The sequence below is a fragment of the Cynocephalus volans genome, chromosome 2 (assembly GCF_027409185.1).
Source record: "Cynocephalus volans isolate mCynVol1 chromosome 2, mCynVol1.pri, whole genome shotgun sequence".
In the NCBI taxonomy this organism is placed as follows: domain Eukaryota; kingdom Metazoa; phylum Chordata; class Mammalia; order Dermoptera; family Cynocephalidae; genus Cynocephalus; species Cynocephalus volans.
Genome location: NC_084461.1, coordinates 208,682,676 through 208,709,973, shown reverse-complemented (window position 1 = coordinate 208,709,973; position 27,298 = coordinate 208,682,676). Strand labels below are relative to the sequence as shown.

General features: G+C 61.9%; 2 protein-coding genes across 3 annotated transcripts; one reads left to right on the top strand and one right to left on the bottom strand.

The window, feature by feature from the left end:
- Positions 1 to 6,931: 6,931 nt before the first annotated feature.
- On the top strand, positions 6,932 to 9,566 carry CCDC188 (coiled-coil domain containing 188). Its single transcript, XM_063088161.1, has 9 exons — positions 6,932 to 7,435; positions 7,589 to 7,696; positions 7,779 to 7,883; positions 8,009 to 8,065; positions 8,170 to 8,229; positions 8,358 to 8,422; positions 8,588 to 8,645; positions 8,970 to 9,019; positions 9,102 to 9,566. The coding sequence occupies exons 1-9, from the start codon at positions 6,932 to 6,934 to the stop codon at positions 9,286 to 9,288; spliced, it is 1,194 nt and encodes a 397-aa protein (XP_062944231.1). The 3' UTR covers positions 9,289 to 9,566.
- A 1,063-nt stretch (positions 9,567 to 10,629) lies between these two features.
- On the bottom strand, positions 10,630 to 25,802 carry ZDHHC8 (zinc finger DHHC-type palmitoyltransferase 8). 2 transcript variants are annotated; one of them, XM_063087370.1, is made up of 11 exons: positions 25,670 to 25,802; positions 18,763 to 18,884; positions 18,424 to 18,581; positions 18,165 to 18,337; positions 17,834 to 17,936; positions 17,309 to 17,400; positions 17,007 to 17,148; positions 16,674 to 16,794; positions 16,482 to 16,591; positions 14,176 to 15,176; positions 10,630 to 10,909 (listed from the first exon to the last, which is right to left on the bottom strand). In XM_063087370.1, the coding sequence occupies exons 1-11, from the start codon at positions 25,771 to 25,773 to the stop codon at positions 10,699 to 10,701; spliced, it is 2,337 nt and encodes a 778-aa protein (XP_062943440.1). In that variant the 5' UTR covers positions 25,774 to 25,802; the 3' UTR covers positions 10,630 to 10,698. The 2 variants fall into 2 exon arrangements, with proteins under 2 accessions (XP_062943440.1, XP_062943441.1); XM_063087371.1 differs by lacking the exon at positions 10,630 to 10,909 and adding an exon at positions 11,454 to 12,714.
- Between the last annotated feature and the right edge of the window lie 1,496 nt (positions 25,803 to 27,298).

Here is a 27,298-nt window from a genome sequence, read left to right as displayed (position 1 = left end):
GGTGCTGTCAGGAGGACAGACGGAGGACCTGCTCCCTGGGGGTGGGAAGGGTGAGGCCTGCCATGGATTTCTGGGCAGACTTAGAGTCACGGGCAACAAGCTGAGGGGTCACCAGGAGCCTGGAATGCTGGCTCTGTAGGTGGAAGCTTCTCCCAGGGAGGCAGGTGGTCTCTGGGCAGCGCCCTCTAGCGGAGCTGGCTGTGGGGACTGGAGTGGGGCGGGCTGGGAAGGACCACAGCCAGCACTGGGAAGGGACTGGATGCCACACCCCACAGCTGTGCACCTGCCACCTCTTTATACCCCCATCCCTCCCATTCCCCCAGCTCCCCTCATTCCCCCATGAGGCCCTGCTACCCAGAGGCTTGCCTGGAGGCTCTGGTGGGGCTTAAAACCCCCGCAGTAAGGCAGCAGAGCTGGGCTGGGGTGAGAGAGGCCTCCACACCCCTCACCACATCCTCCAAGCACCGCAGGACCTGTGGCTACAGGCGAAGGCCTGCCTGGGACGAGGGAGGCCGGGCTCAGGCCCCAAAGCCCAGGGTTGAGAGAGCCTCATCCTCCCATCCAGAGCCCCCAGCCCATGTCCAGACCCTGCCCACTCCTCAGGTCCAGCCCCTCTTCCACCCTCCAGCCAACCGGACCAGGCCCTGGACAGCCACCTCGGCACCCAGCTCCCAGCTCCCGCCTTGCCAGGATAGAGCCCAGACCCCTGGGGTTTGTCGGGCCGCAGGGCTGCCCAGAGGCCTGAGGGCCTCAGCAAAGGCTGAGTCACCCAGGGCCAAGAGGGTGAAGGCCTTGGTGGTCCAGACCCAGGTCTAGAAGGGGCAGGGAGGACTCGGGACTCCAGGGAGCCAGCAATGAGACCCCCTCCCCAAGGCTCTCGCCTCAGCACACAAGTAAACACCTTGTGTGTCCACCTGGAGAAGAATGAAGCAGGGTGGGGCAGAAATGGCTTCAGGGCTGGGCACCGTGTGTTCACTCCCAAACAGCAGCCATGCCCAGCCTCCCGGTGGCCCTCTACCCCAGACCAAGGCCCACGGTGGCATCTCCTGGGGCAGAGCACACCCCATTTTGGAGGCCAAAGCAAGGGGGCAGGTAGGGGCTCTCACCTCCCCACTCCTCCCTTCCCCTCCCCGGCCCCCAGATGACTCTTACATGTGATTTGCTTCTTGGAGACCCTGCAGGTGGTCCCATCCTGACCCTGACCCCATGCAGGCCTCCTCCAGGGTCCGGGATGCCCAGGCTTGCCTCGAGCCTGGGCACCACCATCACTCAGTTCCCGTTTTTCCTCTCAGCCCTCAGCTGGCTGCCCACAGAGAGCAGCCCCAGGCATCTGGGCCACTCTAGCCAAGGCCTCACTGACCCCAGGCCACAGCAGCTAGTCCTACACTGGCCAGGGGCAGTCACGACCCTGGACAGGCCTGCTCGTGTGGCCCTGGGACCCCCTAGCTACGGCTACCTGTGACAAAAGGGACAACATAGGGCCAGCCCAGGCCTGCCCAGAGGCTTCCCGGCTGGGGAAGGCCCCCAAATGGGAGCCCAGGAGCTTGGAAGAGAGCAGGCAAGGGGCCCCTGGACAGTTCTGGGGGAACTCCCAGGATAGTTTTTTCAGTATGAATAGCAGGGGGCAGGGCGCCTTCGAATCAGCCCAGGAAGTTCTGACTTCAGGGCTGGCTCCTGCCCTGGGCACCGGGCCCCCACAAAACCTGCGGCGGGTATGCAGAGTTGTGGCGCCATCTGGTGGTGAAACTGGGAACTGCACCCCTTCCTGCCCGCGCCGTCGCCCGGGCGCGAGAGGGAGGGGCCTGTCTAAGAGCTGCAAGGCCGCCTGGGGCCACTCGGGGTTCTGCCCCTCACCTGCGCCCCAGTCTCTCACTCAACCTTAGGGGTCTGTTCCCGGGGCACAGAGACAGGCCTCAGGAGCTCATGGCCCAGCACCGTGTTTCCTGCTTCCAAAGCAGGGCAATGGGCAGAGGGCAGGGCAGGCAGGAATCCCAGATTCTGGCCCCAGCAAGGACCTGGTGAGGTGACCCTGGCACTGACCATCAGGTGCTCCACCACTGTCCAGCTGCAAGTGGCAGGTGGGCATGGGGGGACAGAGAAGGACTAAACCTAGCTGGGTGGGATCCTGGGGGTAGGGGCTGCCTCTGGGCCCAGGCAGGGGTGGGCACATCCAGGTCACCATCCACCGGTGACCCTGGAGCGCCGGGACCACAGCAGTGCTAGCACAGCCACCTCCCCAAGCCTTGGGGCCCTTGACAGCTTGGGCTGATGGTAATTTATTGGGGCTGTGTCGTCCATGAAAGGATTTTCCGTGACATTCTTATTATCTCTCTGATTCTTAAATAAAAAATGTGAGCTGTGGGTGTCCAGAGAGTCACCTGGGAGGGGGAGACAAATGGCCTGCCACCACCCACACCCTGGGAACGCCTGCACTGGCGGGAACAGGGCAGACGCAGGGGTGTGCCCTCCCGCCCTAGCCTCAGCCTCTGATATGGGAATGCCCCGGGAGGACCTCACCAGCCTGGCCCCCAGCGGACTCCACCCACACCTCATTCCCAAGACCCAGCCCACTCTCTGTCAACACACGGCTGTCCCACAGGCTGAGGAGGGAAAGGGAGAGGAGGCCGCTCAGCACTCAGTGGCATGTGTCTACTTGCTGGGAGATGAGGACCAGCAGCCCTTGCCCTCTGGCCCTGGCATGTAGTGGTCACTCTGCAGGCCACCCCATCTCAGACAGCCCCAGCAGACCTGTCCTCCTACTATGAGACTAAGGGCACCTGGGAAACCCCAGACTCCCCTCAAGGCCCCTCTGCACCTCTTACAAGGCAGAGCACAGTACATGCACCCCCAGGCCATGCCCCATGCCCTGGCTTGGAGGTGAAGGGGGGTGAACTGAAGCTCCAGTGGAAAGACGGTAATGCCCACGCCAGGGATGCTCCAGGGAAGCTGGCAGAGCCCAAGGGACATTTCTTCAAGGGCTAGTGGACCCCACGACCCTTCATACAGAGTGGCTCAGAGGGCTGGAGAAGGAGAGGCCCCTGATGGGCAGCCCAGGTGGGTCTGGACCAAGAATCTGGATTAGCGGGTAGAGAGAGGGGTCCCCCAAGGGCTGTGGCTGACCCAGTGACCCCATGTACCATCCTCTCAGGGCCCGTTTCCAAGCTTTTCAGATGAGCTCAGGGTTGGACATCAGGGCCACAGTGATTACAGACAGGACCTCTTCCATCCAGCCCCTGTCCTTGGCCCCCAGCCCGGGTCTCCACACTGCTGGCCAGTCCCACGCCTCTCCTCCTCTCCCCCAGCCCATCCGCTAGGCATGAGCTGAAGAGGCGCAAGGGGGGTGGGGGTGGCCCCTCCTCAGGGCTCCAGGCTTTCCGAGGCCATCTGGGTGTCATGGCAACACGGGCAGGAAGCGGCTTCCAAGGCAACCAGCATCCAGGGAGGCACGCTGCCTGGCAACAGGGGCCACAATGCACCCCCCAACACACTCCAACTGGCCAGACTTTCCACCCACGTGACCAGGAGTTCCAGCTTCTGCTGGTGCCCTGGCTTGATGCAGACTCAGCCCCTCCTATACAGACATCGCAGAGCCGGGACTCAACACAGACCCTCCACATGGCCCCAACCCAGGACCCCGATTTGCAGGGCTTGGCATACATTCGCATATCTGACCCTGTGAGTGGGAAGTCTCCACGGCAATGGATCCAGGGCTCCCTCTTTCCTCCGAGAGTGTCCCCATCCCGCATGCATCCTGGAACTCAGGGCCACATTGCAAGGACAACAGGAAAGGGTAAGGAAGGTTTCAGGAAGGGGGGCTCTTCAGAGCTGGCTCTCAGAGACCAGCAAGCCTTCCAGACAAGATACAGCCTGGGTAAAGGTGTGAGTGCATCAGGCAGCGTGGGGTCCCGAGGCCGAGAAAGGAGGTGCACCAGGGTCATGGGAATCCACGGTGCCCCACATGCTCCTTTTCAGCCCCTCGGGGATTGTAGCCCAGCCTTGGTGCCCACGATGGGACCTGAGGACCCAGCCCAATAGTTCGCCTGTATGACTGCCATTGTGGTCATCGTTATGGGAGTCGCCAGCCTCCATGAAGACCCCTTCTCTCCCAGTGAACATCTGGCCACCTGCTGGGCACCCAGCCAGCTGGGGACATAGACAGCAGACGCAGACCTGCACGGCTCCCAGCCCCAGTCCATGGCCACCTCACCTCTGGGGTCCTCCCAGACGCCTTCCTTGGCCCCCATCTCGAGTTTCCCCCATGGGGTAGTGAGTAAGCACATGCTGAGACCCATGAAATTCCAGACAGTGATGAACAGGACAGATGCCGGAGAGGGCCCTGGAGGCTCCCACATCCCTCGTGTCCTGCCGGCTGGGCAGTTCAGGAGGCAGCTGACACAGGCTCCAGACCTTGTGTCTATTGCGTTCATCCCCAGCCAGAGCCTGTGGCTATGGACTGCACAGATGCCACCTCCTCCCTGGAAACATGGAGGGGCCACATGTGTCCAGCTGGGCATGACCTGAGCCACCTCCTCTGTGGATGAAGGCCCCCACTGGCACGTGCCATGTATCCATCCCACATGGCAAAGACAACAGGAGAGAGGCCATCTGCAGACAAGGGACTTTGACAAACTTCTACAGATGGGAAGTGGGGCTGACTTAGGACAGTGTGGATGGGAACAAAGTTAAGGGCAGAAAAACAGGGTTGGCTGGGGGCTGGCTGGTGGCGATCACACAACACTGTTGTGAGAGAGACAATGCTCTGTTAATAATTACGGCAGGACAGCAGGTATAAAGGGAACTGTCCGGGCAAATACCGCCCCCATCTCTTCCCCACTGCAGACCTGGGCACTGCAGCAGGAGACATTGCCCGGGGGCAGGAGTCCTTCCTTCCAGGGCCTGACCGCCCCAGCTTCTGAAAGTTAACAGGAGAGAATGCGCCAGTCGGCTCTTTCCTGCCTCCCTTATACACAAGGAGAGAAAAGAAGGAAAAGCCAGACATTTGAGGACAGTGTCCAGTGGGAAGTCCCAAGACCAGACAAAAAGGAAAAAACAACCACAAAGGGAGAGAAAATATAGGAAATGAAAGACCCTCTCCCCCGCCAAACCCACTTTATCCCTAAAACAGAACAGGATGCTCTGAAGAAAGAATAGAAAGAACTCAAGGAGTGATAGAGACATCTTGGAAACCAAAAACATGCCTGCTGAAATCCAAAATAAATTTTTTAAAAAACATGTATGTAGCAAGAGAGAAAGTAAGTGTCAGGATTCACGGAAATCTATCTACAAATCACAAAGGCAGGTAGAAAAAGGAAAGAAATATAAGGTCAATCAAAGGGCCCAACATCTGCTGCTGGGAGTTCCCAAAAGAGCAGAGAAGTTTTATCAAAGAAATCCAAAGTCTCAAGATGGAACATGCCTACCAAGTGCCCAGTGCAGTGAGTGACAAAACACCCTCAGTCGTCACAAAATCTGGAGCCACAGCAGCCCACCTGCTCAGCAGTGCTGACCACTGCGAGGCCCGGCCTCGCCCGCCCATGGGAAAACACCCTCAGACCTGACTCTCCCCAGCCCATGTCCAGCAAGCGTGAGGTCAGAGTACGATGCTTCTAGACCTGCCAGGCGTTACGTTATCTATTCCCACAGGACGGGCCACTCCAAAACTTAGCAGAGAAAACCACCCCGATGTGGCCTGTGGCTTGGCAGTATGTGGGTCAGCGGCTTGGCTGCCCCTGTGGACTGGTTCTTCCGGGGCCTCTCTGCACTTGTCCACCCATCTCTGGACAGCTGGGGACAGGCTGGGACGACAGAAGCCTCTGATGACCTCTCATCCTGTATAGCCTGGCCCAGGCCTCCCCCACAGAGTAAGGTCCCCAGAGCTGCAAGAGAGAGGTCAAGGCCCCTACACAAACGTTTTTCAACCCCCTGCTCACAGCATGTCAGTAACAGCCCATTGGCCAAAGTGAACGCTGAGGCTGTACTGAGTGCAGGGACAAAGAGAGGGACCTGTCTCTTGATGGGAAGAGGGCAGAGTCACACTGCAAAGGAGAAGGATACTGGGAGAGGAGGGATTTGTGGCCCTTTGTATGACACACGGACTCCAGTTTGCTCTGAGCCAGCTCTCTGAGGATGCTCACTGAGGACGTGCTTCCACAGAAAGAGGCAGGAACCCACAAAGAGGATGACATGGACACAGGGACTCAGGGGCAGTGGTTAAAGAGCCCTCCAGAGTGGTGAAAAGCAAGCCTCAACCTGTTCCCACCACTTAGCAGCAGTGTGGCCTTCAGCGAGTGACTAAAGGGCTTTGTGCCTCAGTTTCCCCACCTAGAAAAAGTGGATAATAATGCTACTTACAGGACCTGGCATAATGTTCCATAAGTGTCTAAAAAAGAATTTTATAACAAACCCTTAGAAAAACATTAGGTTTTAAAAAAAGCCAGGCTGTAGGATGATCTCTTCTGGGATGGGGGGTGGGGGAGATGCTTGGCTGTGCAGGGGACGGGCAGCCCACCCCTGGAAGGATCTTAAAGAAGAGGCTCGTGGCCAGGGAGAACAGGAAGCGGAGGCGGGAGAGAGGTTTGCATTGGACACTTTTTCGGCTGTTTGATTTTTTTTTGGAACTATGTGAATGTCTTATCTGTTTTACATTTTAAGAAAACAGCTAAAGCGGTGGGTGGGGTGGGGAAGAGGCAGAGGGAGGCAACCAGATGGAAGAACTTCAGAAACAGTGACATGACGGGAGGGGCCCTGCAGCCCTGGCTCAGTCTACAGTCCGGCCCATTGTGACCTCCCTGGCTGCACCCAGGCCTTTGTGACAGCTGCCTGGCACAGACCCGTGAGCCAACCTGACACATAAAGTGTCCTCAGAAAGAGGGTGGCAGGTCGGGCCAGGCCAGAGCCTGGACCTGGGGTCAGGAAGGGGTCACAGGGAGGGATGGAGGGGCCGAAAACCCTGGGCCCCTGCGGCCACTCCCACCCCCAGTGTCCCCCAGCTCCAGCCTCAAGCAACCACGGAGGATGCCTGGATCAGCCCTGCCAGGGATTTGTAAGGTGGCCCTGCTTGGTCCCCCTCACCTCCGCTCACTCAGCCGACACTGAGAGGACTTTCCCAGCCTCGGGGACAGGGGGTGGGGGGCCCAGGGTTGGGGGTGAGGCACCCAGGATCTTCCTCTCGAGCAAAGAGGGAGAGACGACACAACAGAGAGCGAGAGACCCAGCAGGGCAAAGACAAGGAGAGTCGGAGGCGGGGCTGGGGTGGAGCTGGTCTCTGCATACAGGGCAAGAGCAGGTTGTGCCCAGGCAGGGGGGGTGCCCATCCCTGCCACTAGGGGGAGGGGCCCCAGCCTCGCCCAGGGCAGCCCCCCCGCAGCTTCAGTGTGGGCCACTGGGGTCTGCAGAACAGTCCTTTCTTCAGCTGGAGCAGGAGAACCACAGCCTGGTGAGTGTGGCACTGACTGTGGGGTGGGCACCAAGCTGCCCTGGGGTGCCCAGGCCCCATGCCCCTTTGTCCTCCTCGCAGTCCCTGCCCCAGCCCACCTGCCTGAGAAGCAGCCATGACAGGCCGTCCCATCTCTCTGCCCCCAACCTCCAGAAAAGGCAGAACCAGGACCTTCGGGATCAGCTGGGGGCCCTCCTGGGGCCAGGGCAGCAGTTCCTGCCCCTGTGTCCTGAGCACTCGAGCTGCACAGCCCTGGCCTGGGTAAGTGCAGCAAGACCCTGTGATACAAGCAGCCACACACACTGCCCATGGCCTTGGGGCTGACCTGGGGGCTCTCCCACAGCCTCCTGAGCCGCCCAATCCCCAGCCCCTGGAGGAGAGGACACCTCTGCAGATGCTGCAGTGGGAGCTGTGCAGGGGGCAGGAGGCCTTTGTGCAGCGGTCCCAGGTGGGGCTGGGGAATGGGGCTGGGAAGGGGAAGGGGGCCTTCATGTAGCAGTCCCAGGTGGGGCTTGGGTGGGGGCTGACTAGCCTACCAGCCCTGCCCACACCCACACTGTGTCCCTCCCCTAGAACGAGCTGCAGCAGATCCGACTGTCCTTTGAAAGGAAGAAGATGGCCATCACTGAGGTCCCTGCCTGACCCAGGGTGGGACCCATCCTCCTCCCTGGGTGCTAGGGGACTCACCTGGTAGACCCTGCCCCCTTGGTGTGACCCAGCCTCTTCTCTCCCAGGTGTGGGATGGTGTGGCCGAGGTACACATGGCGCTGAACAACCAGGCCACGGGGCTCCTGGTAGGTCTCCAAGGGGCAATACCCGGGGAGATGAGGGGACAGGGGCACAGACAGGTGGGGATGAGAGGCAGGGGAGGGTAGCAGGGTGGTTGGGGTGGAGGACCCGCTTTACCTCCTCTGACCCCCAGAACCTCAAGAAGGACATCCGGGGTGTGCTGGATCAGATGGAGGACATCCAGCTGGAGATTCTAGGGTGACGTGTGGGGCAGGGACCTGGGAGCCCAGCTGAGCCAGGATGGGGAAGTATCCTGGTCAGGATGGGGTGGACCACTCCCTGACCCCCCAGTCCCACAGCACCAAACCAGGGGGTGGTGCCAGACTGGGGACGGTTCATGGTCCTGACAGTGTGGTCCCCCAGGGAGCGGGCCCAGTGCCGCGCCCAGGCCAGGAAGGAGCAGCAGCTGGCGTGCTCAGCGGTGAGCCCTTGTCCCACTCCTCTCTCTCAGTCTGGAGACCAGGCCTTTCCCAGGACAGGAGGAGGGGGAAGAGAAGTGGGGGGCAGGAGAGAAGTGGGGGGAAGGAGAGAAATGAGCTTCAGGCAGGAGCCGCCAAGGAGCCAGCTGACCATATCATCCGGGGACAGTGGTTGCAGGAGCCTGTGGCGGGAGGGGCAGGGGCGGGGCCTTGGCTGGGTTGACAAGCATTAAAATGCCTGTCCCTCATGGGTCCCCCAGAGCCAGGGATCCCCGCCCTCACCTTGGCCCTCGGGGCAGGCTCTGACCCAGCCCCCTTCCTGACAGAAAGGGCGGTCACAGCTGGGATGTTCCGAGGGCCTCAAAGGCCAGCTCTGGTAGGTCACTGCGCGGGCAGAGCCCAGTCCCCCGGGACTATCCCTGCGGGCGCCCCCTGCCCCTGACCGCCACCGCCCGCAGGCTGCTGGCCCTGAGGCTGCTGCTGGGCACCCTGCTGGCCTGCACCGCCGCCTACGTGTACGTGGTGGACCCCGCACCCTTCGAGGGGCTGGTGCCGCCCCTGCTGAGCCGCGCCGCCGTCTGGAAGCTCCGGGCCCTGCTCGGCCCCTTCCTGCGCCTCGAGGTGGATGACTTCCTGCCCTTCTAGGCCGGAGGCCCAGCGGCCCCAGCGAGGAGGAGTTCAGGCGGCCGGCGCTGCCCCGGGTGCCCAGTGGCCACGCCGGCCCCTGCCCACAACACTGCCGTGCACCGTCCCCGCCAAGAGCTGCGGAGAAGGGTGGAGGCGGGGTCTGTCCTGAGGGCTGGGCCTGCAGCTGGACATATAGTTGTGACACACATGGCGTGTGAGCTTGTTTCCATGAACTGGGGGGTGGAGGTTTCTGCAATTCCTGAGGTGCCCGGTGGATCTGGCAGTGGGGGTCCCTCAGGGGGGAGCCCCCACTTCAGCCTCCACCCCCAGCATCAGGGTTGGCTCCCACGCCCAACACCCCATCTGCCGCCAGAGGGCAGTCCCTCTGTAGGGGCTCTGAGCCCTGAGGGTGCCGCAGGTGGGTCTCTACTGAAAGGTAACTGCAATGAGGACCAGGGATCCTTGGGCCTCAACCCCTGGGCCAGGCCCTCCCAGGGACTTCAGAGGGCAGTTTCTCAGCCCTGAATTTGCTGGCCCACTGACCTCATGCCCCTCACATACCCCCCGTCCCCGCTCTGCTGTCCACTACCCCCCACCCTACTCCCACTCCTGTCCCTTCCCAACCCAGCTTCCACGGCCGGTCCAGCCTCCTGGCACTACCCAAGGCTCAGACAAGGGGATCACATTGGTGGACAAAACTGTGGAGGTAAACACCAAAACTTTTATTTGGGGAATTAAACTGGTTGGGGGGCTACCCTTTAGAACAACAGAGAATAGTAGCTTTGTGGCTTTCTCATCCCAAAATGGGAGAAATAGAGCCATTGCCCAGGGTGCACCCTGCACAGGAGAAGAGCTGACAGGGGCTCAACCCTGTCCTGCCCCTGAGGCATTCCCGCCCAGGGACGGCGGGGCCCTCTGAGCTCCCAGGTGCATGATCTCTGGGTACAGACAGCTCAGATGGGCCAGGATAGAGCTGTCAATGGTAACTCGGCAGGCAGGCGGGCAGGCCAGGGTCAACAGCTCACCAGGCTGGCGCTCCAGGAAGTTAAGGCATCTGTTCATGTGCTGGGGGCAGGGTGGGGGGAGTGCAGTGACCTGCAGAGGCAACCTGAGACCCCCACCCCAGCCCAACCCAAGAGGCCGGGGCTCCCCCAGGAGGAAGTGGCTTAGTCTAAAGTGCTTAGTTGGGCAGGGAGGCCAGGATGAAGGTCGTGCTGGTTGCCCCCATGGGGTGTTGGACCCCCCACAGCAGGTGGGGGACTCCCTGAGGTCACATGGACACAGGGTCAGGGGCCCTGGCAGGTCAGGAGTCAGTCAAGATGTGGCTGGTGGAAAAGGGACCCCCAGCCCACACTCAGACCCACTGCAGGGTCTCCTGCCTCCTCTCTTGGCTGTCCCAGGCCCCAGAACTGCCTACTTGGCATCCTGCTAGGGCCCCGAGAGACTGGGGAAAAGGCTGGACGCGGCTGAGTGCAGGTGGCACATGGCCCCCCGGGGGGGCGCCCCAGCGGTCGGACTCCAGGGGTCCCGCAGAGGCGGGTGATCCTCGGGGTGGCCCAGGTGGCACAGGTGCAGGCCTGGGGGCACCCTGGGCTGGCCACGCCGGCCCCATCCACGGCTGCAGGTGTTGATCCACCCCCTGCGGGCCGTGGTGTCCCGTGAGAGAGAAGCAGAAGGTGGATGTCAGCATGGGGCAGAGCTGCAGGTCCCTGAGCCCCGCATGCCTCCCACACTGGGCCAGCCCCTGCCAGGCTGTCTCAGCCCTGATACTCCCCCACCCAGTCCCTGGCATCTGGCAAGCAGGAATAAGTGCCAGCAAGTGCAGCAGCCCCCATGGGTACCCCCATTCCATCTCCTCCAATCCCTTGCTGCGGCTGCAGCCCCAGCCTTTCCCCAAACACCCTGTTACTACTAGATATGATGCAGACCTGGAGTAAGACACTGTCACGCTTGCCAGCCAAAGACCCATTGGCAAGCCCCACTTCCCAGGCCTCTGACTTGGCTTAAGTCAGCAGAAATGTCCACAAGGAACGCATCAACCCCGTGCCCACCAGCTACCTGAGCCTGCCCTCCCCACGTCTCATACGCCCCCGAGGTCCCTGCAGCAACAGCCTTGGCCTTGCCCAAGGAAAGAATCAAAATGACTCTTTTTCTTTTTTTAATAAAAGTATAGATATATAGATGTAGATATAAAAACATAAAACAGACACAACGCAAGCAGACACTGTCGTGTGCTTACTCTCAGGTCCCTGACGCCAGGGGAAGCAGTGACCCCCTCCCCAATGTGCTTTCCACGCGGTGCCCACGGCACTGGCCCGGCTAGGGCCAGGGCCAGGGACTTTGCATGCCTGGGGTAGGGGTTCTCCAGTTTGGCAGGGAGGGCCTGAGGGCTGGGGAGGAGGCTCCGGGTCTCACCGGCCCCCTGTGGCAGCATCCGGCTCCCACCTGCCCCCCGTCGCCTCCCACAAGAGCATAAAGCAGAGGTTAAGGCTTCAATGAAAGGGACAGCAGCGGCCCGAGTGCTAACACATCAGACGTGGCATGGCAGCTCAGAACACAGACAGGGACACGGGCCCACTGGCCAGGCAAGACGGGACACATGGAGCCAGGACCCCTGCCACAGCTGTCTGTCTGTCCGTCTGTCTGTCCACCCATCCATCACAACCCCAAACAGGCCGGGGCTGGACTCCCTGCAGAAGCATCGGCCTTGCCAAGTTAAAAGCTTCCAGAGGGGTCCATGAAAGGCAACGCATTAGGAGCAGCTGGGTGGGGGCCCTCTGTCCAGGAGCCTGCAGGTCTCATTGGGAGGATGGCCAGGGGCCCTGGGTGCCTCTGTCCATTTCTGGGCCACATCTGTATGGGGAGTGGTGAGGCTGTAGGATTGCTGGGAGCTGGCCTGGTGACAACCTGGTGGAATGTGGGTGACAAGGCGGCAGCTGAGCCTAGCTGAGAGGAGGCCTCACAGATGCAGTCTGGGCCCCCCTCACTGCTCAGCCCATGAGAGCAGGGCCATGGACACACAGACCCACAGCCTGGCAGCCCCTGCCCAGCCTCGTCCAAGGTCCCGTCTTCCCAGTAAACAGATGAGTGGATGGACAGGCAGAGGGCATGGGGACAAGCTGTGGAGGCATGGCTCTCTTCCCCGCTGACGAATCCACAACCAGCCTTGGGCGGCCTCCTCTCCCTGGGGCAGAGAAGTCGGTGGGGGTTGGGGGAGCTGCTGTGGGGTCCTGGTCCCCGTGGTGCCATGGCAGATGGGTGGCGGTCAGTCCTCACACCGAGATCTCGTACGTAGTCCCACCCACGCCGGACACCTTCTTAACCAGTGTGTGCCGGGCAGGGCTGGCGGAGGGCCCCAGGGGGCCGGTAGCTGGCCCCAGCCGGGCCAGGCCTGGGGACTGCCCATTAAGCTTACTTGGGGGGGTCTTCAGCTGAGGGTGGTCCCTGCATCAAAATAAGCACATACACGCACGCACACGGTGAACACGGGACCACGCGGCGACAGAGGATGGCAGCAGCGGTGACAGGACAGACAACATAGACGTGTACTGGAGCCCTGGGCTGGTGCAGCTCGGTTTCATGGGACTCTGGTCAGCCCCTGCCTTCTGAGCTTGGTGGGTCTCACACTGAAAGTGGGTGGGGGTGCAGAACTTGCCTGTGGAGGGGCTGTGCTGTCACAGGACGGACAGACAGACATGGTTGTAACTGCCACCACCCTCCTGGGTCCCTCGGTCCCTCCCAGCTGGCACTGACCACAGAAAGCACAGGGTAGGCAGGCAGACACTGGATCAAGCCCCTGGGCCCTGCCCTATCTTGTCCTGGTGCCCCAAGCTGGAAAACCTGGTGTGGACCCTGTCTGGCCCCCTCCCCACCCCTTCCTAGGAAAACAAGGGGCTGCCCTCCGAACGACAGCACCGACCAATAGTATTTAAACATTCCCAAGGGCAGAAGCTCCTTCATCCCCTGGCTGCTGTCCCTGCCTCACTGCACAGCTGCCACCCTCTGGGTCTCTGGGTCTCCCATGTCTCACATCCACAAAGGCAGCTCCTCCCTGACTCCATGAAAACTGAACAGGCTCTGGACAGCATGTGGGGAGGGGAAGCCTTGCTCAGGGCTAGACCACCCGCAGCTGGGCTCCCAGTCCCTTTGTGGTGGAGTGGCCCGGACAGGGACCCCCTGGGCCTCATCTGCCAACAGGAAACAACGAAGCCTGTGCTGAGGGCCACCAGGACCTGGATGGGGTGGGGCTGTGAGGGTGCCATGTTGCACCTGGCTCAGGAGCCAAGGCCTGTGAGGCAGCTGGCCCAGTGTCCTCAGTTACCAACCCGCTGGGGGCCTGGACCCAGCCTGCCCTCCCCATCTATGAGCAGGGAAGCCTCTACTTTCTGGGACTATGTGCCCCACTGAGGGCCAGGGCGCTGGCACCCAGGGCAGCATGTTTTGCTGCAAGGTGACATGCCTCAGCCTCAGCATCCTGGAGATGCAGCTAGGAAGGCCCAGGGAGAGCCCCAAGTGGACAGTGACAGCCTGACCCAGGAAGGTCAGGACCCATGCCAAAAGGAAGCCCTCAGTGCCATGTGGTGCCAGCTCAAGAGGAAGAAGCCCCAGGGCCCTTCCATGTGCTAGGCCTGTGCAGGCTCTCAGAGAATGAGACGTGGGGCTTAGGGCACGAATCCTCCTGCTCCCGTCCCCAGAGCATGTCAGGGTGTCCTCGGAGCTGGGCTGCCCTCACACAGGCTGACCAGGGGCCTTCAAGGCAGGATGAGGCCCACCCTCCCTGCTCTGTCTCTGGAGACAACCACAGGCTTCTGGGATGACCCATGAGTGGCCGGCCAAGAGGTGCCCCACAGGCAGCCAGATGGTTGCCCTGCACCGGGAAGCCCACCCCCACCTCCAGACACCCACCTCTGCACAGCCAGCGAGGGTGGCGGTTCCGGGAGGTCTGTGTGGATGAAGGCGACGGCTTTGGGGCCTGCATAGGGGGGTGAACGGGGAGTACCAGGCGGGGAGGGCAGGCCCTGGCGCACTGGTGACCTGTGTGAGCCACTGCCAGGCCGGGGCCCTGGGGCGTTGTTGTTGGCTTGGTCGGTCTGCAGGGAGGAGGAGGACGTCCGCGGTGCCCGGCTCACCATGCTGGACAGTGAGGACAGCGACGTTTGTAGAGCAGGGTTGCGGGCACCACCGAAGCCGGACCCGGCCACGAGGTCATCCCTGGAGCCGTAGCGCAGCGCGGGGCCTCGGGGGCCCTCGGACAGCACGCTGGCCTGCTGCAGGCTGTAGGAGCTGGGCGCATCGTAGACGCCCGAGTCCCCAAAGAGTGAGTCGGCCTGGGAGCGTAGCAGCCGCTCACGTTCCTCCCTGTCTTTGCGCTCCTGGATGGAGGCCATGATGGTCCTGGACAGGTTGTCATAGCGCACGGGAGAGGGCTCCCGAGGCCGGGGGCCCAGCACAGGGCTGAAGCTGCGGGGCGGGGGCCGAGGTGGGTCGCCGGCTGCCCCGGGGTGCAGGTAGGGTGAGTGGTAACCAGCCACACCGACTGAGGGATGAGCAGGGCACGCATGGCCACTGGGTGGGCCAGGGTTAAGCAAGCTGTCATAGGACAGGCTGCCATTGCGGTTGGGCAGCGCGTGGGGGGCAAAGATGCTACGGTGGGGTGTGGGGGGCCCACCCTCAGAGCGCAGGGGCTGCAGAGCCACATGGTCCCCACCCCGCCGACTTGCAGCCTTGAGGCTCAGGGAGCGCAAAGCACCCGAGAAGGCATCAGTGGCGCTGAGTGGTGGGGATGGCGGGTAGGCCGTGTGCAGGCCGCTGGGCCCGTAGTCAGGAAGGTCCAGGCTGGGCTCGGAAACAAAGTCCAGGCTGTGGATGCTGTCATCCCCCAGGGTCAGGGAGTCAGGGCCCGGGAGCTGCAGGGAGAGAGGGCATGCTCACCACTGCTCACCACCACCCCCTGCCCAGCCAGGGTTCAACCACCCTTGCCTGTAGACACCAGGCACTCTGCCCACGTAGAAGGTGCAATCCCGGTGACATCAATCGTGGCAGCAGGTGCAACAGACACACAGTACAAGTTGCTCCAAATCCCCTGACCAAGCCCATCTCTCCTGTACCCACCATGGAAGGAAGCTGGGACAGAGAAGAGCCACACAGCGGCCCCAGACGGGGTCTCTGAGGGAAGACTGCATGGGGCCAGCTGCTGTGTGCACTACCCACGTGGGGAGGAGGCAGCCACATAGGCCACTCGCAGGATAGCTGTAACCACACAGTGACCCAGGGCCATGTCCCCCAGCTCCCCACAGCGGACGGGTAGGGGTCTAGAGTGAAGGCCAGAGCCGGCTGCTGCAGACACCCAGGGCTGTGCCCTCAGAGCCCACCCAACCCAAGGGGCCCACCCACTTGGGGCAGACACAGGGAGGAGGGGCCTCTTCCAGCCTCTGTGATTGAGGCATATGGGCTGGGGATGGGAACAAGAGCCCAGGAACCTCAAAACCCAAAGGGAGTAGGGTCAAATGTGGCCTCAGTACTCTCAGCTAACCAGTCCAAATCCTCCATGGTATCCAGGACAGTCCCAGCAAGGATGTGGGGAGAGCACCTAGAGGCCCCCATTTCCAAGCAGGGCTGACTCTCCTCCTGCAGGCCAGGGCCACTGCATGCCCACCAGGCTGACTTTCTGCCAGGGAGTTCCAGGCTCACTGCCTCACCCAGTGGCCCCCAAGCGGCAGGTGGAGCAGGACTTCTATCTTAAAGGGAAAGGGTCCGCAGGAGTGGGGCTGGTCTAGGCACACAGGGCCCAGCCACAGGCCTGCCTCTTGGGGTAGCCATGAAGGAGGGACACAGCCCACGGACTGCTCCACAATGAACGTAGAATACTTATACAACTCAGGGAAAATAAATGTGCTTCCTCAAACAAATCTCAAATTCTTCTGAAGCCTTCCCGTGGGCCTTACAGAGTGACTGATGGTGGAATTCCGGGCATTCCAGCACATACTGCTCCTGGGGTCAGCCACCCACCACCCATGGGCAATGCCGGCCAAGGGACAGAGACACCAGGCCAGGACTGCCTGCCCCAGTGACACCCAGGACACCCCAACCTGCTCCTCTCCAGTGGTCCCGAGCTCATGTGTGGCTGCCTTGGGCATGGGGCCTCCTGGGGCAGAGCTAGAGGTGTGGCATCCCAGGGGTGAGACCCAGGGGCCAGGACCAGGCCTCCTCACCTGCTCACTAGGCCCACAGAAGGGCACCTTGGGACCCGTGGGAAAGGCTGGCCGGAACTTGTACATGGCAGGTGTTGGGGGGCTGGCCCTCTGCACCGACAAGGCACTCTCTGGGGAGACAGACCACTGTCAGATGGGGGTCAGATGGGGGACCGTCCATGTCCCTCCCCCCATTTGGCTGTCCCACCTCACCAGCACTACTTGGGCGAGGGGTCTGCAGGTCACTGCTGAATGTGCCAGCCTCTATCTTGGGGGGCAGTGGTGGCCCCAGGTCCAGTGGCTTCTCATCCAGCCGGTCCAGGCTGCCCTTTGACTGGGAGGGGGTGGGGTCAGTGGTGGGTGTGGCTTGGATGAGGGGTGGGGCTTACCTGGGGATTTCTTCCTAGAGCCCTGGAACCTAAATCTCTCCCCAGAATCCACCCAATCCTTATCTCTTCCACCTCTTCTAGGCCCCCTCCAACCTGCCTGCTTTCCCCTCCAAGGGTATGACTCCCACCCATCCTCCATCCCACCCCAGACCCCCACCTTGCTGTGGCCCAGGCCAGCTTTCAGCCCGTTGTCACTAAGCTTGACCTTGAGTGGTGCAGCTCGCTCCAGGAGCTCAGGCCGGAGGAAGGGCGGCTTCACGCTCACTGCGAGCGGCAGCCGGGGCGGCTCCACCACATACCTGCACCAGGGGCAGAGGGGTCAGTGGCCAGGTGTGAACACACAAGGGCAGGGCTGGCCCCACCTGGCAAGAGCAGAAGTGGAGCAGGCTGAGGGTCTGGGGCTGCCCACCCCACACCCAGCAGAGGCCCCCTCGCCACCCTGCCTGGGCTGGGCCTCACCGGGGCGCCAGGGGGCTGCATAGCACGTGCTCCACGTTCCCATAGCAGCCTCGGGTGAAGGGGTTCACACCCCCGCGGAACTTCCCCGTCACCTGTGGACATGGGACTCCTCAGCCAGCCTGGCCACCCCAGTCCAGGCCAGAGTGGGCAGAGGGACAGGCAGGGGCATCTGGGATTCTTCAGAAGCTGGTCCTTGTGAGAGGTGGCATGGGCAGAGTCAGCCTAGGGGGCCCCTCACTCATGTCACCCTAGCCTGACTCACGTCATCCCTGAAGGAAGCTGTGGAATTTCCAGGCCCCGATCACTGGTGGCTGCAGTGCCATGGGCAGGGAGTGTGCAGGGGGACAGGATAGAGTGGCCCCGTTTCCTGAGCCCCACCTGGGGGTCTGAGAGGTACAGCCTCCTCCCAACCAGCTAGACCAGCCACCTTGGGCAAGGGTTCCCACAGCCCTGCCCCAACCCCTCCAGTCCTCATGCAGCCCTCTCAGCCTATAAGGAACACCCCGTCCCTGATGGGGTCTGCACCTGCTCATTGGTGGTACGCCCCCGAGTGACCAACACCACGTGGAAGCCAGTGAGGCCAATGACGGGGATGAAGAAGAGGCCAGCCACACACATGACAGCCATACTAGCCCGTTAAGGTCAACAGCCACAGGCAAGGACACAATAGACCCCATCAAGAGTGGCACAGAGCAGGTGTCTGTGAACAAACATCCTTCCTGCCCACTTAAGGATGGTGACCCACCCACTGGGGATCCCTGGGCAGCTGACCAACCCTCCAGAGCCTCAATTTCCCCTGTGAAACGTGTCCCCGCTTGCACTGTTTTTGTGCAGGACACTCGGGGACCAAGGATACGTGATGGCGGTGTGGGCAGCTCCCAGCCCCTCAGCATGGTTCAGCACGTACACCAGGCCGAAGGCCACGACGCCCACCATGTGCGCACTGAGCGACAGCAGAAACAGGAAGAAGTAGCGGTAGTTGCGACGCCCGATGCAGTTGTTGACCCAGGGGCAGTGGTGGTCAAAGTCCTGGGCAGGAGCAGCGCGTCAGGGCGTAGGGCGGGTGGGGACTTGGCGCGGGGCTGGGAGGGGGGCACGGGGCAGTGGGTGGTCACCTCTACGCAGTTGTCGCAGACACTGCAGTGGGAGCAGCGTGGTGGGCGGTAGAAGTGGCACGTGGCGCACCACTTCATGCGGACCTGGATGCCTCGCACATCCACGTTCTTGTACAGTGGGGCCCGGAAGTCGTCCTCCTTGTCCTCGTCCTCGTCCGCTGCAGACCAGGAGCCAGGCAGGGATGGGGGGTAGGGAGAGGAAGGTGACTTCTCTAGCAGAAGAGCCCCTCTCCAATCTCTGCCCAGCCCACCCACTGCAAACCCCCAAGTCTCTCCCAAGTCAGCCACTTACACTCTAGCAAAAGTGAGCAAATGAGCTGCCCCAGCACAGGGCCCTACCTCGGGGGAAGACGCCAGGGTCCATGAAGGTGGCCATGCTGAAATTGGCCAGGACAAAGAGGAAGATGATGCCATTGTAGACGGGAACAGCTGGGGACACAGCTCGCGTCAACCACGGGCACCTGCAGTGGACAGTAGGGCAGAAAGCTGGGTCAGGGGGAGTGGCGGCTAGGTGGGGAGGGGATGAGGGGGGAAGAGCTACGAGGCGCAGCCACGTGTGTGCAGGTTGGGCCTGCGAGGCCACCGTTGGTGCACAGCATGGTGACAGAGAGGCTACTGCACGCAGCCAGGAGACCTCTGCCCGGCCCTCGCTCCTGTGCTCAATGTCAGAGGCTGTGCATGTCATGCAGAGTGCAGGCTCCCCAATGCCAGCTCCAACCCTGCAAATCCCTAGGGTGGCTGTTTGGAACACAACTCATGATTGAAGAAACTGAGGCTCCATAGGCCTGGGGTCACACATTTAGGAGTGGTGACCCCGAGCCAAGCCATGCTCATCCTCCCATCCCAGACCGGCCTCTTTACTGGGCTCCTCTGCCCTGATGGGTGGGGGAGGAGGTGCAGAGTGGAGGTGGGAGCCTAAGACAGGAAAGGAACCTACAAAGCCCATGTGCTACAACGGACAGAGGCTAGTGCCCAGCCCTGGGCCTCACCTAGACCACCCCATCCCAGCGGGGCCCCTCCCCAGGGAGATTCTGGGTTAATGGGAGCCCCAATCTTGGGTCAGTAAATGCATGGGGGGCATCACCCCGGCTCCTCCCTGAGGGGCACATTCCCATCGGGCAGCCCCTTCTTTTTAGTTTGCTTGTCACCGAACACTTGCTGACTCTGGAAATGCACAATGAACCTCACCATCTCTCACCACCCTTCAGCACTTGACTCCAAGGCCACCCCCTCTTCCGGGAAGCCTTCCAGGACCCCTGGCTCCCCCTCCACAGCCTCCCCGGAAGTGTCCTGCACACCTCCCTGAAGAGCACCTTCCTCAGCCTCAGCCTGACCAGAGTCCCCTCCATGGGGACCCAGCAGCAGGCTCCTGAATCCACCCACTCAGCTCCAGAGAAGCCCCACTGGCCTCATGCTCCCTGTCTCTCCTACTGTACCCCCTGCACCCAGCTGCTGTGACAAGGGATGGGCTACACAGGGGATTCACTCCCCTCCCTGCACCCAGGCCCTCTGTGGAACCAGTGGGGATGCCCCCACAGCAGCCCTGAGCAGGAGGATGGAGCAATGGTGGCCAGCAGCAGGTTGGGCGGGACCACCCTAGCACACACCAGCCACGTTGCTGCACACACGCCTGCCTTGGCCAGGAGCCAGCCCCGCCGCCCCAGCAACCACCTCCATGGCAGCAGAACCTCGCTATTTTTAGTGGAAAGCGAGAGGCTATTTAAAGATTGTACTTCCCACAGCAACACCCTTGGTGGGGCTGGGAGCCACAAGTTACCCCATCCTCTTCTCCAGGAACCAGCCTATGGAGGAGGCTGCTCGGCGCGGGGACAGGAGCTGCAGCCACACGGTTCCCTCTGCCGGAAGGCCTTCCCCCACCTCCCTGCCCTGGAGGCTGGAGTGCTCACCAGCAGACTCCTTCCTTCTACTCTCCATCCCTGGCTGGCATACAGATGGCACTCAAAACATGCTCGTGGCCTCCCACCCAATACCACTGAGCAAGGTGACAGAGGGCCCCTATGGCGTGGTCAGCCCAGCAAGGCAGGGGGCACAGGCCCAAATGACAGCGGGAAGGCTCTCCAATAAGGTGAGAGATGTCCCCAAGAAGACTAGCCCAGCACCCCAGGGAGAAGTGGGGTCCTGCGGACCCTGCTGGGGCATGAGCAAGCCCCTCACGCACCTTCTGGGAAGGGCTGGCTATGTAATCTGCAAAATGAAAATGTGGGCCCCTTGTTAAAATAATTAAGAATTTCAAGACGGTATCAGCAGAGCCTGTGGAGCTGGCATGCTCTGAAAAAGGAAGGGACCAAGGGAGGCCAAGGGGTCCCGAGCCAGCTGAGGGTGGGGTGGACAAACATGCAGACACGGTGCGGTCTCAGGGCAGGAGCGCCTGGCGCACGGGCTCTGTCGTTGTGTCTGCTGCCACTCACCCCACACAGTGAACTGTGTGCTGGACCCCCCAGCTGTGAGGAAGGGACAGCTTCTGTCCTCCCCATTTTACAGACAAGGAGCTGGGACTGGAGGCCCTGGGGCCAGTCTGGTCTGATTCTAGCAGGGCTCAGGACTGCGCTTGCCTAGCGGGCAGGGCGGCCAAACCCTGTGCTGACCAGAGCTCCCCGCCAGCCCAGGCAGGCTGTACTGCTGTGTCCCCCTGAGCCTCGATTTCCCCCCAAGGCCAGGTGGGCTGGATAGCGGCCATGAGATGCCTGGGGGTGGGTGGGGCAGCAGCCACGCAGCCACAGGGCCACATGTGAAAACTTGCACAGTGACTGGGCAATGCATACATGGAGATGCTGGGCGGCCTCTGTGTGGCGTGAACACCATCTGCCCATGTGCGTGTGAAGACCAGTGCGGGGCTTTGGCCGGATGTCAGGAAGGCCGGGGGGAGTGTGGGGCACAGGTTTTCTGACTGGGTCCTGAGCCACTGTCCCCCACCCACCATCTCCAGCCCCCCAGACTTCACTCAGGCCCAGGACCAGGCACTCATCCTTCTTGTCCTCCCCCAAGGTACTGCCTCAGGGACCCTCAGGCCTGGACCCCACATAATGGGGACTGACTCACTGGCCCATCTGGCAGGGCCCAGAACTCAGGAAACATGTGGGCTAAGTAGGGGAGAAGAGGAAGGGCACATGCCAGGCACGTGCACAGACACATGCGTGAACATGCAAGGACACGTGTGCACACAAGCAAATATGCTCTGAGGCACACATGCACACACACACACAAACACATCCACATGCAAGACACATACATGCACAAACACTTGCATGCACAGACATACACACTTGTGGGCACACTGGCACACATATGTTAACACACATACACATGGCCACACAGACACACCTGCACATTCATTCACGCACAGAGATGTATGCACGTGCACACATGAACACACACGTGTGCAGATGCCCCTCCTCCCACCATCCCCAGCCACATCCAACCCTGGCTCGGCTGCCCTTCACTGTGGGCCTCAGGCAACCTCCCTGGGCTTCCCTCTGCTCCCCTCTGAACAGTGCAAGCATGAGGACACACAACGACATGTGAGGACATACAAGGATGTACAAGGACTCAGGAGGATACGCAGGGACACAGGACGCATGAGGACACACAGGAGTGCTCATGGACAAGGCCCAGTAGGTAGTAGTGCTAACTCCATGCTTGTGTCCATCCTAGGCTCAGGGGCGGGGGGGGCTTCTCTTCCTGCGGGGACGACACCCCCCCCACCAGGTCTGATGGTGCATACCAGGCCTGCCTCACCCTGGCTGGTTCCATGGGGTCTCACCACAAGTCCTGAGCTTGCCAGAGGGCCAGAAAGAGACAGGCAGGCTACAGGCCCCTGGGCCATAGATGGGATGTCCAGCCTTCAGTGGATGGGACACAGGACACACTGCGGGCTGAGTGCGGGCCTGGGGGGGACCCAGCTCTGAGGCCCCAAGCCCTCCTCCAGGTCCTGCCCCCACTTCTTGAGCATCAGGGCCAGAGGCCAGGACATGTGCCACCACCACCACTGTGGGCCCCACACGGGTCCAGACTGAGTCCCGCCTGGGCCAGCAGGGAGACACCACCCAGCAAAGGGGGGGTGGCTTAGGGGCAGAATGTCTGCCACAGCTAAATGTGGAATGGAAAATTTTAACTCAGACGTTTTCATTTAAATCAGGTTCTTCATTAACAGTGTTTGAGAGTGGCACTCGCCCACAGGGGTACCCAGGACCAGCAGGTCACCAGCCACTCTGCCCCAGTCAGGATGGCACAGCATCTGCACCCCACTCTCTGATCCCTATAGACACCTGGGAAGATTGGGAAACTGAGGCTTGGGAGGCCAGGGGTACCCCAGGCCACATGCAGCAAGTCCCAGCACACCAAGTTTCCACCCCAAGCCCCACACCCCATGAGGGCCCCAGTCAGTGGCTCCAGGCCTACTGCAGTCCTGGTTCCGGGCCTGGACTGCCCACTGTCCTATGCTGGGCCTCCAAGTATGGAGAGGCCTCGGGCCCATCTGGGGACCAGCTGTGCCATCCCAAATGCCCCAGACAGAGAGACAAAAGAGTCCAGCCCAGCCCCAGGCATTGGCGGCCTGCCAAGCAGCCCTAGCCCTCCAGCGTTCACAGAGTTTCTGTCATTCCGCAAAGTGGCTCTAGGGGGAGGCAGGGGTGGGGTGGGGGCCGAGGCCTAGCCTGGGGGTCTTCAGACCCCTCCTAGCACCTGAACCAGATCAGGGGCACACAAACCCTACCATGAACCCAGAAATGCTTCCTGGAGAAGTAAAGCCTCTGAGAACCTGTCCTGGGACACACATCATCCACAGAGGGGGTACGCCCCCACATGTAGGCATCCTTCCCATGCCCCAGCCTCTCCTGGAGAGATGCTTGAATGTCCTGCTGGTGCCACCTCCTTGGTGAGCTGGCTGAGGGAGGAAGTCCCTGGTCCTCTAGGCCTCCGGCTCCCCACCCTGAGTGACACCAGGAACCACTACCCACTGGTGCATGAATAAACCTGCCCTGCAGGGGGCAACTCATGTTTACTGAGTGCAAAGAGGAAACCTGGGGCCACTCAGCATCCAGTAAAGTCCAAAGAGCAAACAGAAAACAGGAACCCTGTGTAGGCTCCAAGGACAGAGTGGGAAGGGTGCAGAAGTAGCCCACTCCCCTTCCCGGGCATGTGTCTGAGGCTGCAGTGGGCCTGTGCCCGGGCCTGGGCCCAGAGACAGGGTGGAAGGGTGGGCACTAGGGGGACAAAAGGCCTGGCAGAATAGGGGACCGGCCTGGCATGGCCACCCCAATCGGTCTAGAACTCTGCCTACCCAGAATCTGCACGGCTGCCTAGCAGAGGCCCTCCTCAGGAACTGAGTCACTTTGAAGGAGCTCAGCAGAGATGGGGTGGGTTGGGCCAGGGTCCCTGACTACATCAGGGTCGGGGTGTGGGGGAGATCTGCCCCGAGGGGCAAGTGGGGCTCCAGAGTCTTGCTAGATGACTACTGCAGCACAGGGGACCCAGGTTAGCACCCATGAGCCCCCGCCCTGCCACAGGGATACACACGGCACCTTCTCCCACACAGAGGGCCTGCCAAAGTCACAGCAGGCCACATGTAGGGAGGGCACAGAAGTAGCCCACACTGGCCCTAGAGGAATCCCCACACTTTGAGAGCACTGGTGTCCCTGGACCCAGAACCCTACCTTTGAGAACAGAGGAAGAAAGAACTGGTGCTCAGCCAAGCGGAAACAGCCACAGCGCCCAGCACCTGGGACCTGTCAAGTTCCCAGTCACACCATCTAAGGGGCCCTCTGAAATCGCACATGAGTGAGCCAACAAGCTTGGCTATGGCGTGGCCAGGGGCTGCAGAGGAGCCCTCCGAGGAGCAGAGGTGATGGGGTGCAGAGTCTCTGGAGGCAGGCAGTTGGTTTTAATTTCTTAAAAAAAAATTTTTTCTGCATTTCACAAGTTCTCCTTAGAGAACATGTATTACTTTTAAAGTCACAAGAAAGAACAATAAATTGGGGTAGTGAGAAACTGAGACAGACACCCCCACTGAGGCTCCTGGGGGACCACGACTGTGCTGGGCCCCACCCCTCCAGAAGCCCGGCAGGATTATCCTCCCAGGCCAGGCATCCCAGGCCACCCACCACCTACCTCTCTCTGTCCCACAACCAGCAGCATCTGAGTGAAAGAACACACCGGCTTGCTCGAGCCAGAAATAAGCCCATCCACACAGGCCTTTTTTAAACATATCCTTGGCAGCCCGCGGCGCCCACCCAGCCCCAGCCTCCAGGTAGGGGCCCTCCGTCTTCATAGGTGCCCAATTGGGACTCACCACGCACACAGTTGTCACCCCTGCTCTGCAAAGGTGAGAGGGCACCAGGCCCACCCCGCCCACCCCACTCCAGGCTCACTCACACACTCAGGGGCTGTCCCACCTCGGAACAGGAATAGGTGGCCATTGCTCTGGCCACCTGGGCTGTGTCATGGCCACTGACTGTAGAAGGGGGTAGATGGCTGAAGATCCCGACAAGCCTGGAGCACCCACCCCCTCCTCGTGCCTGAAGGAGCCCTGTGGTGACCCTGCAACCACCACAGTGGAAGGCCGTGTCATCAGCACACCACTCTGGTCTGCGAGCCAGCCTGTGTCTTAGGTGAAGTTGAGGCTGGAGGGCCCAGACTGGAGGCCTGGCTTGGAGGGTCCCAGTGCCCTCCAGGGCCAGCCTGCGGAGGTGCTGTGCTAACGTCAGTCCCTGGGTGGGGCCTAGCCTGCAAAGACCCCCAGACCTTCCTGAGAGAGAGGTCAAGGGAGGGCAGAGGGCCCACCCAGCCAGGGTCACCAGCAGTTGTGAGCAGGCACGTGGCAACCAGGCCAGGCCACACCTACGCGGGAACAACTTGGCTCTGGCCCGGGGCAGGCTGCCTGGAGAGGACCCAAGTGGCGCCCACGGCTGCCTGCAGCGAGGGTTAGTGGTTCTGGGCGGCCCAGAACCCTCATGCGCCCTGTGGGTAGGGCAGGGCTGCAGCCACACCCTGGACAACCTGGCACACTCCCCTGTCCGGGCTCAGCCAGTGCTTGCGTCTCCACACGCAGCACTCACCCGTCCCTGGTGCCCCAGGATGATGCACTCCAGGCTTCAATCTCAGATGCCCGCAGCCAGCCGCCCGCTCAGCCCACCCCACCCCTGCCCCCTGCCCCGCCCACAGGCCTTGCCCCTTTCCCCGGGGCTGTGCCGGGCTCTGCCGCTCGTGCCCCAGACGCAGCGCGACTCACGTGAACACGAAGAAGAGGGTGCTGGAGCCGACCAGCAGCGCGGCGGCCGTGGCCACCGGGATGTACTTGGCGGGTTTGAGGCGCGTCCCGGGGCTGCGGGGCATCCTGGGCGCCGCGCCGCCGCATCCCTCCCCGGGGCCGGGCGGGCGGGGCCGGCCGGGTCGGGCCGGGGTCGGGCGGGCGGGCAGGACGCGGCGCAGGACCCGCGGCGGCGGCGGCGGCGGCGGCGGCGGCGGAGGAGGAAATCCCACCCCACGGGCGGCGGCGGCGGCGGCGCGCTGATGTCAGCGCGCCCCTTAAGGTGGACCGGGCGGCGGAGGCCGCGGCGGGGCGGGGCGGGGCGGGGCGTCCGGCCGGCAGACCCATCCTCGGGGTCCGCCCCGGCTCTCCGGGCCCTCTGAGGGGCGGGGTCACTCCTAGCCTCAGAGTCCCAGCCACGCAGGTGCCTGCGGCTCTCTCGGGCCAAGCAGCCAGCATGACCCTGCAGGTCTTGCCCCCAGAGTGGGCAACACCGTGATGACCAGGCCCTCCTGCACCCAGCCTGCAGGCCCCCGTGCTGTGGCATGGGGCCGCAGGTGGGGGGAGTCCTCTCCTGGGCCTCTATTTGCACAGACCTTTACCTCCCCCGCCCCTTTTCTTAAACAGCTGCTTTTCCAACACCTTAAGGGTTTTCTGGGGGTAGGCTGATGGCCCCTACTCCATGCTATTCCTGGACAGGGCCAGACCCCTCTCATCTGGATCCCCACCCCCGGCATTCACGAGGGTGGGAGGGGTCGTGACACTGCAGGGGCATCATGGTTGTTTATCCCCTGCCCACTCACAGCCCTTGGGCCACTAGGCTGGACCAAGCTCAGCCTGTGGGCAGGGTAAGGAGGGCAGGGGGCGCCAGTCCCTCTGTGACCTGGCCCAAGCTTCAGGCTTGGGATCACGTGTCAGTGGGAGACCCACGGGTGCCGGGGGAGGCCCTCACTCTCCGTGAGGAGGGATGCCCCTTGGGAAGAACCGGCACCCTGCCCCTGCCCAGGATAGGCCAGGCGTGCAGGCCTATCTCCTGCAGGAAATCCCACCCGCCAGTGCCCTAATGCTGCTGCTGCTTAAGGTGGACCAGCCGCTGAGGACCGCCCTAGATGTGGGCGTTGCTGGGCGGGCAGCTGTGCTGGTCTGGCAGGGCAGGCAGGGACCTGGATCAAGCTCCACAGCCTCCCCAGCCAGAGTCTCTGTTCCTGGCCACTTCAATATGCCCCCAGCACACTCTTCTCTGAAACCCAGACCCATTAGAACCCTCCCTAGGTGGGGATCTCTAGGGGGCCCCTCACCCTCCCTGGTAGGGATTTGGGGGGGCCTCACCCTCCCCAAGTAGGGATCTGTGGGGGGTCTCATCCTCCCAGGTAGGGTTCTGTAAGGGATCCCTCACCCTCCCCAGGTAGAGATCTCAGGGGGGCCTCACCCTCCCCAGGTAGGGATCTGTGGAAGTCTCATCCTCCCCGGGTGGGGATCTGTAGGGGGTCCAACGCTCTCCCCAGGGGGGATCTGTAGTGAGGTCCTCACCCTCCCTGGCCCTAGGAATCTGCTCTACAGCCAGAATTTGGTGCGGCTGAGCACACCTCCTCCCTGCCGCCCTGCCATAGG

Bases quoted from the DNA above. Each gene is read 5' to 3' on its own strand.
- CCDC188 (XM_063088161.1), top strand. From the start codon at position 6,932: ATGGAGGGGCCGAAAACCCTGGGCCCCTGCGGCCACTCCCACCCCCAG. The intron at 7,697-7,778 runs GTAAGTGCAGCA...GCTCTCCCACAG, and splicing joins GCTGCACAGCCCTGGCCTGG to CCTCCTGAGCCGCCCAATCC. The intron at 8,423-8,587 runs GTGACGTGTGGG...GTGGTCCCCCAG, and splicing joins ATCCAGCTGGAGATTCTAGG to GGAGCGGGCCCAGTGCCGCG.
- ZDHHC8 (XM_063087370.1), bottom strand. From the start codon at position 25,773: ATGCCCCGCAGCCCCGGGACGCGCCTCAAACCCGCCAAGTACATCCCG. The intron at 17,401-17,833 runs GTGCAGACCCCA...CCATGTCCACAG, and splicing joins GGCGTACCACCAATGAGCAG to GTGACGGGGAAGTTCCGCGG. The intron at 10,910-14,175 runs GTGGGTGTCTGG...CACGGCCCGCAG, and splicing joins CCCTCGCTGGCTGTGCAGAG to GGGGTGGATCAACACCTGCA.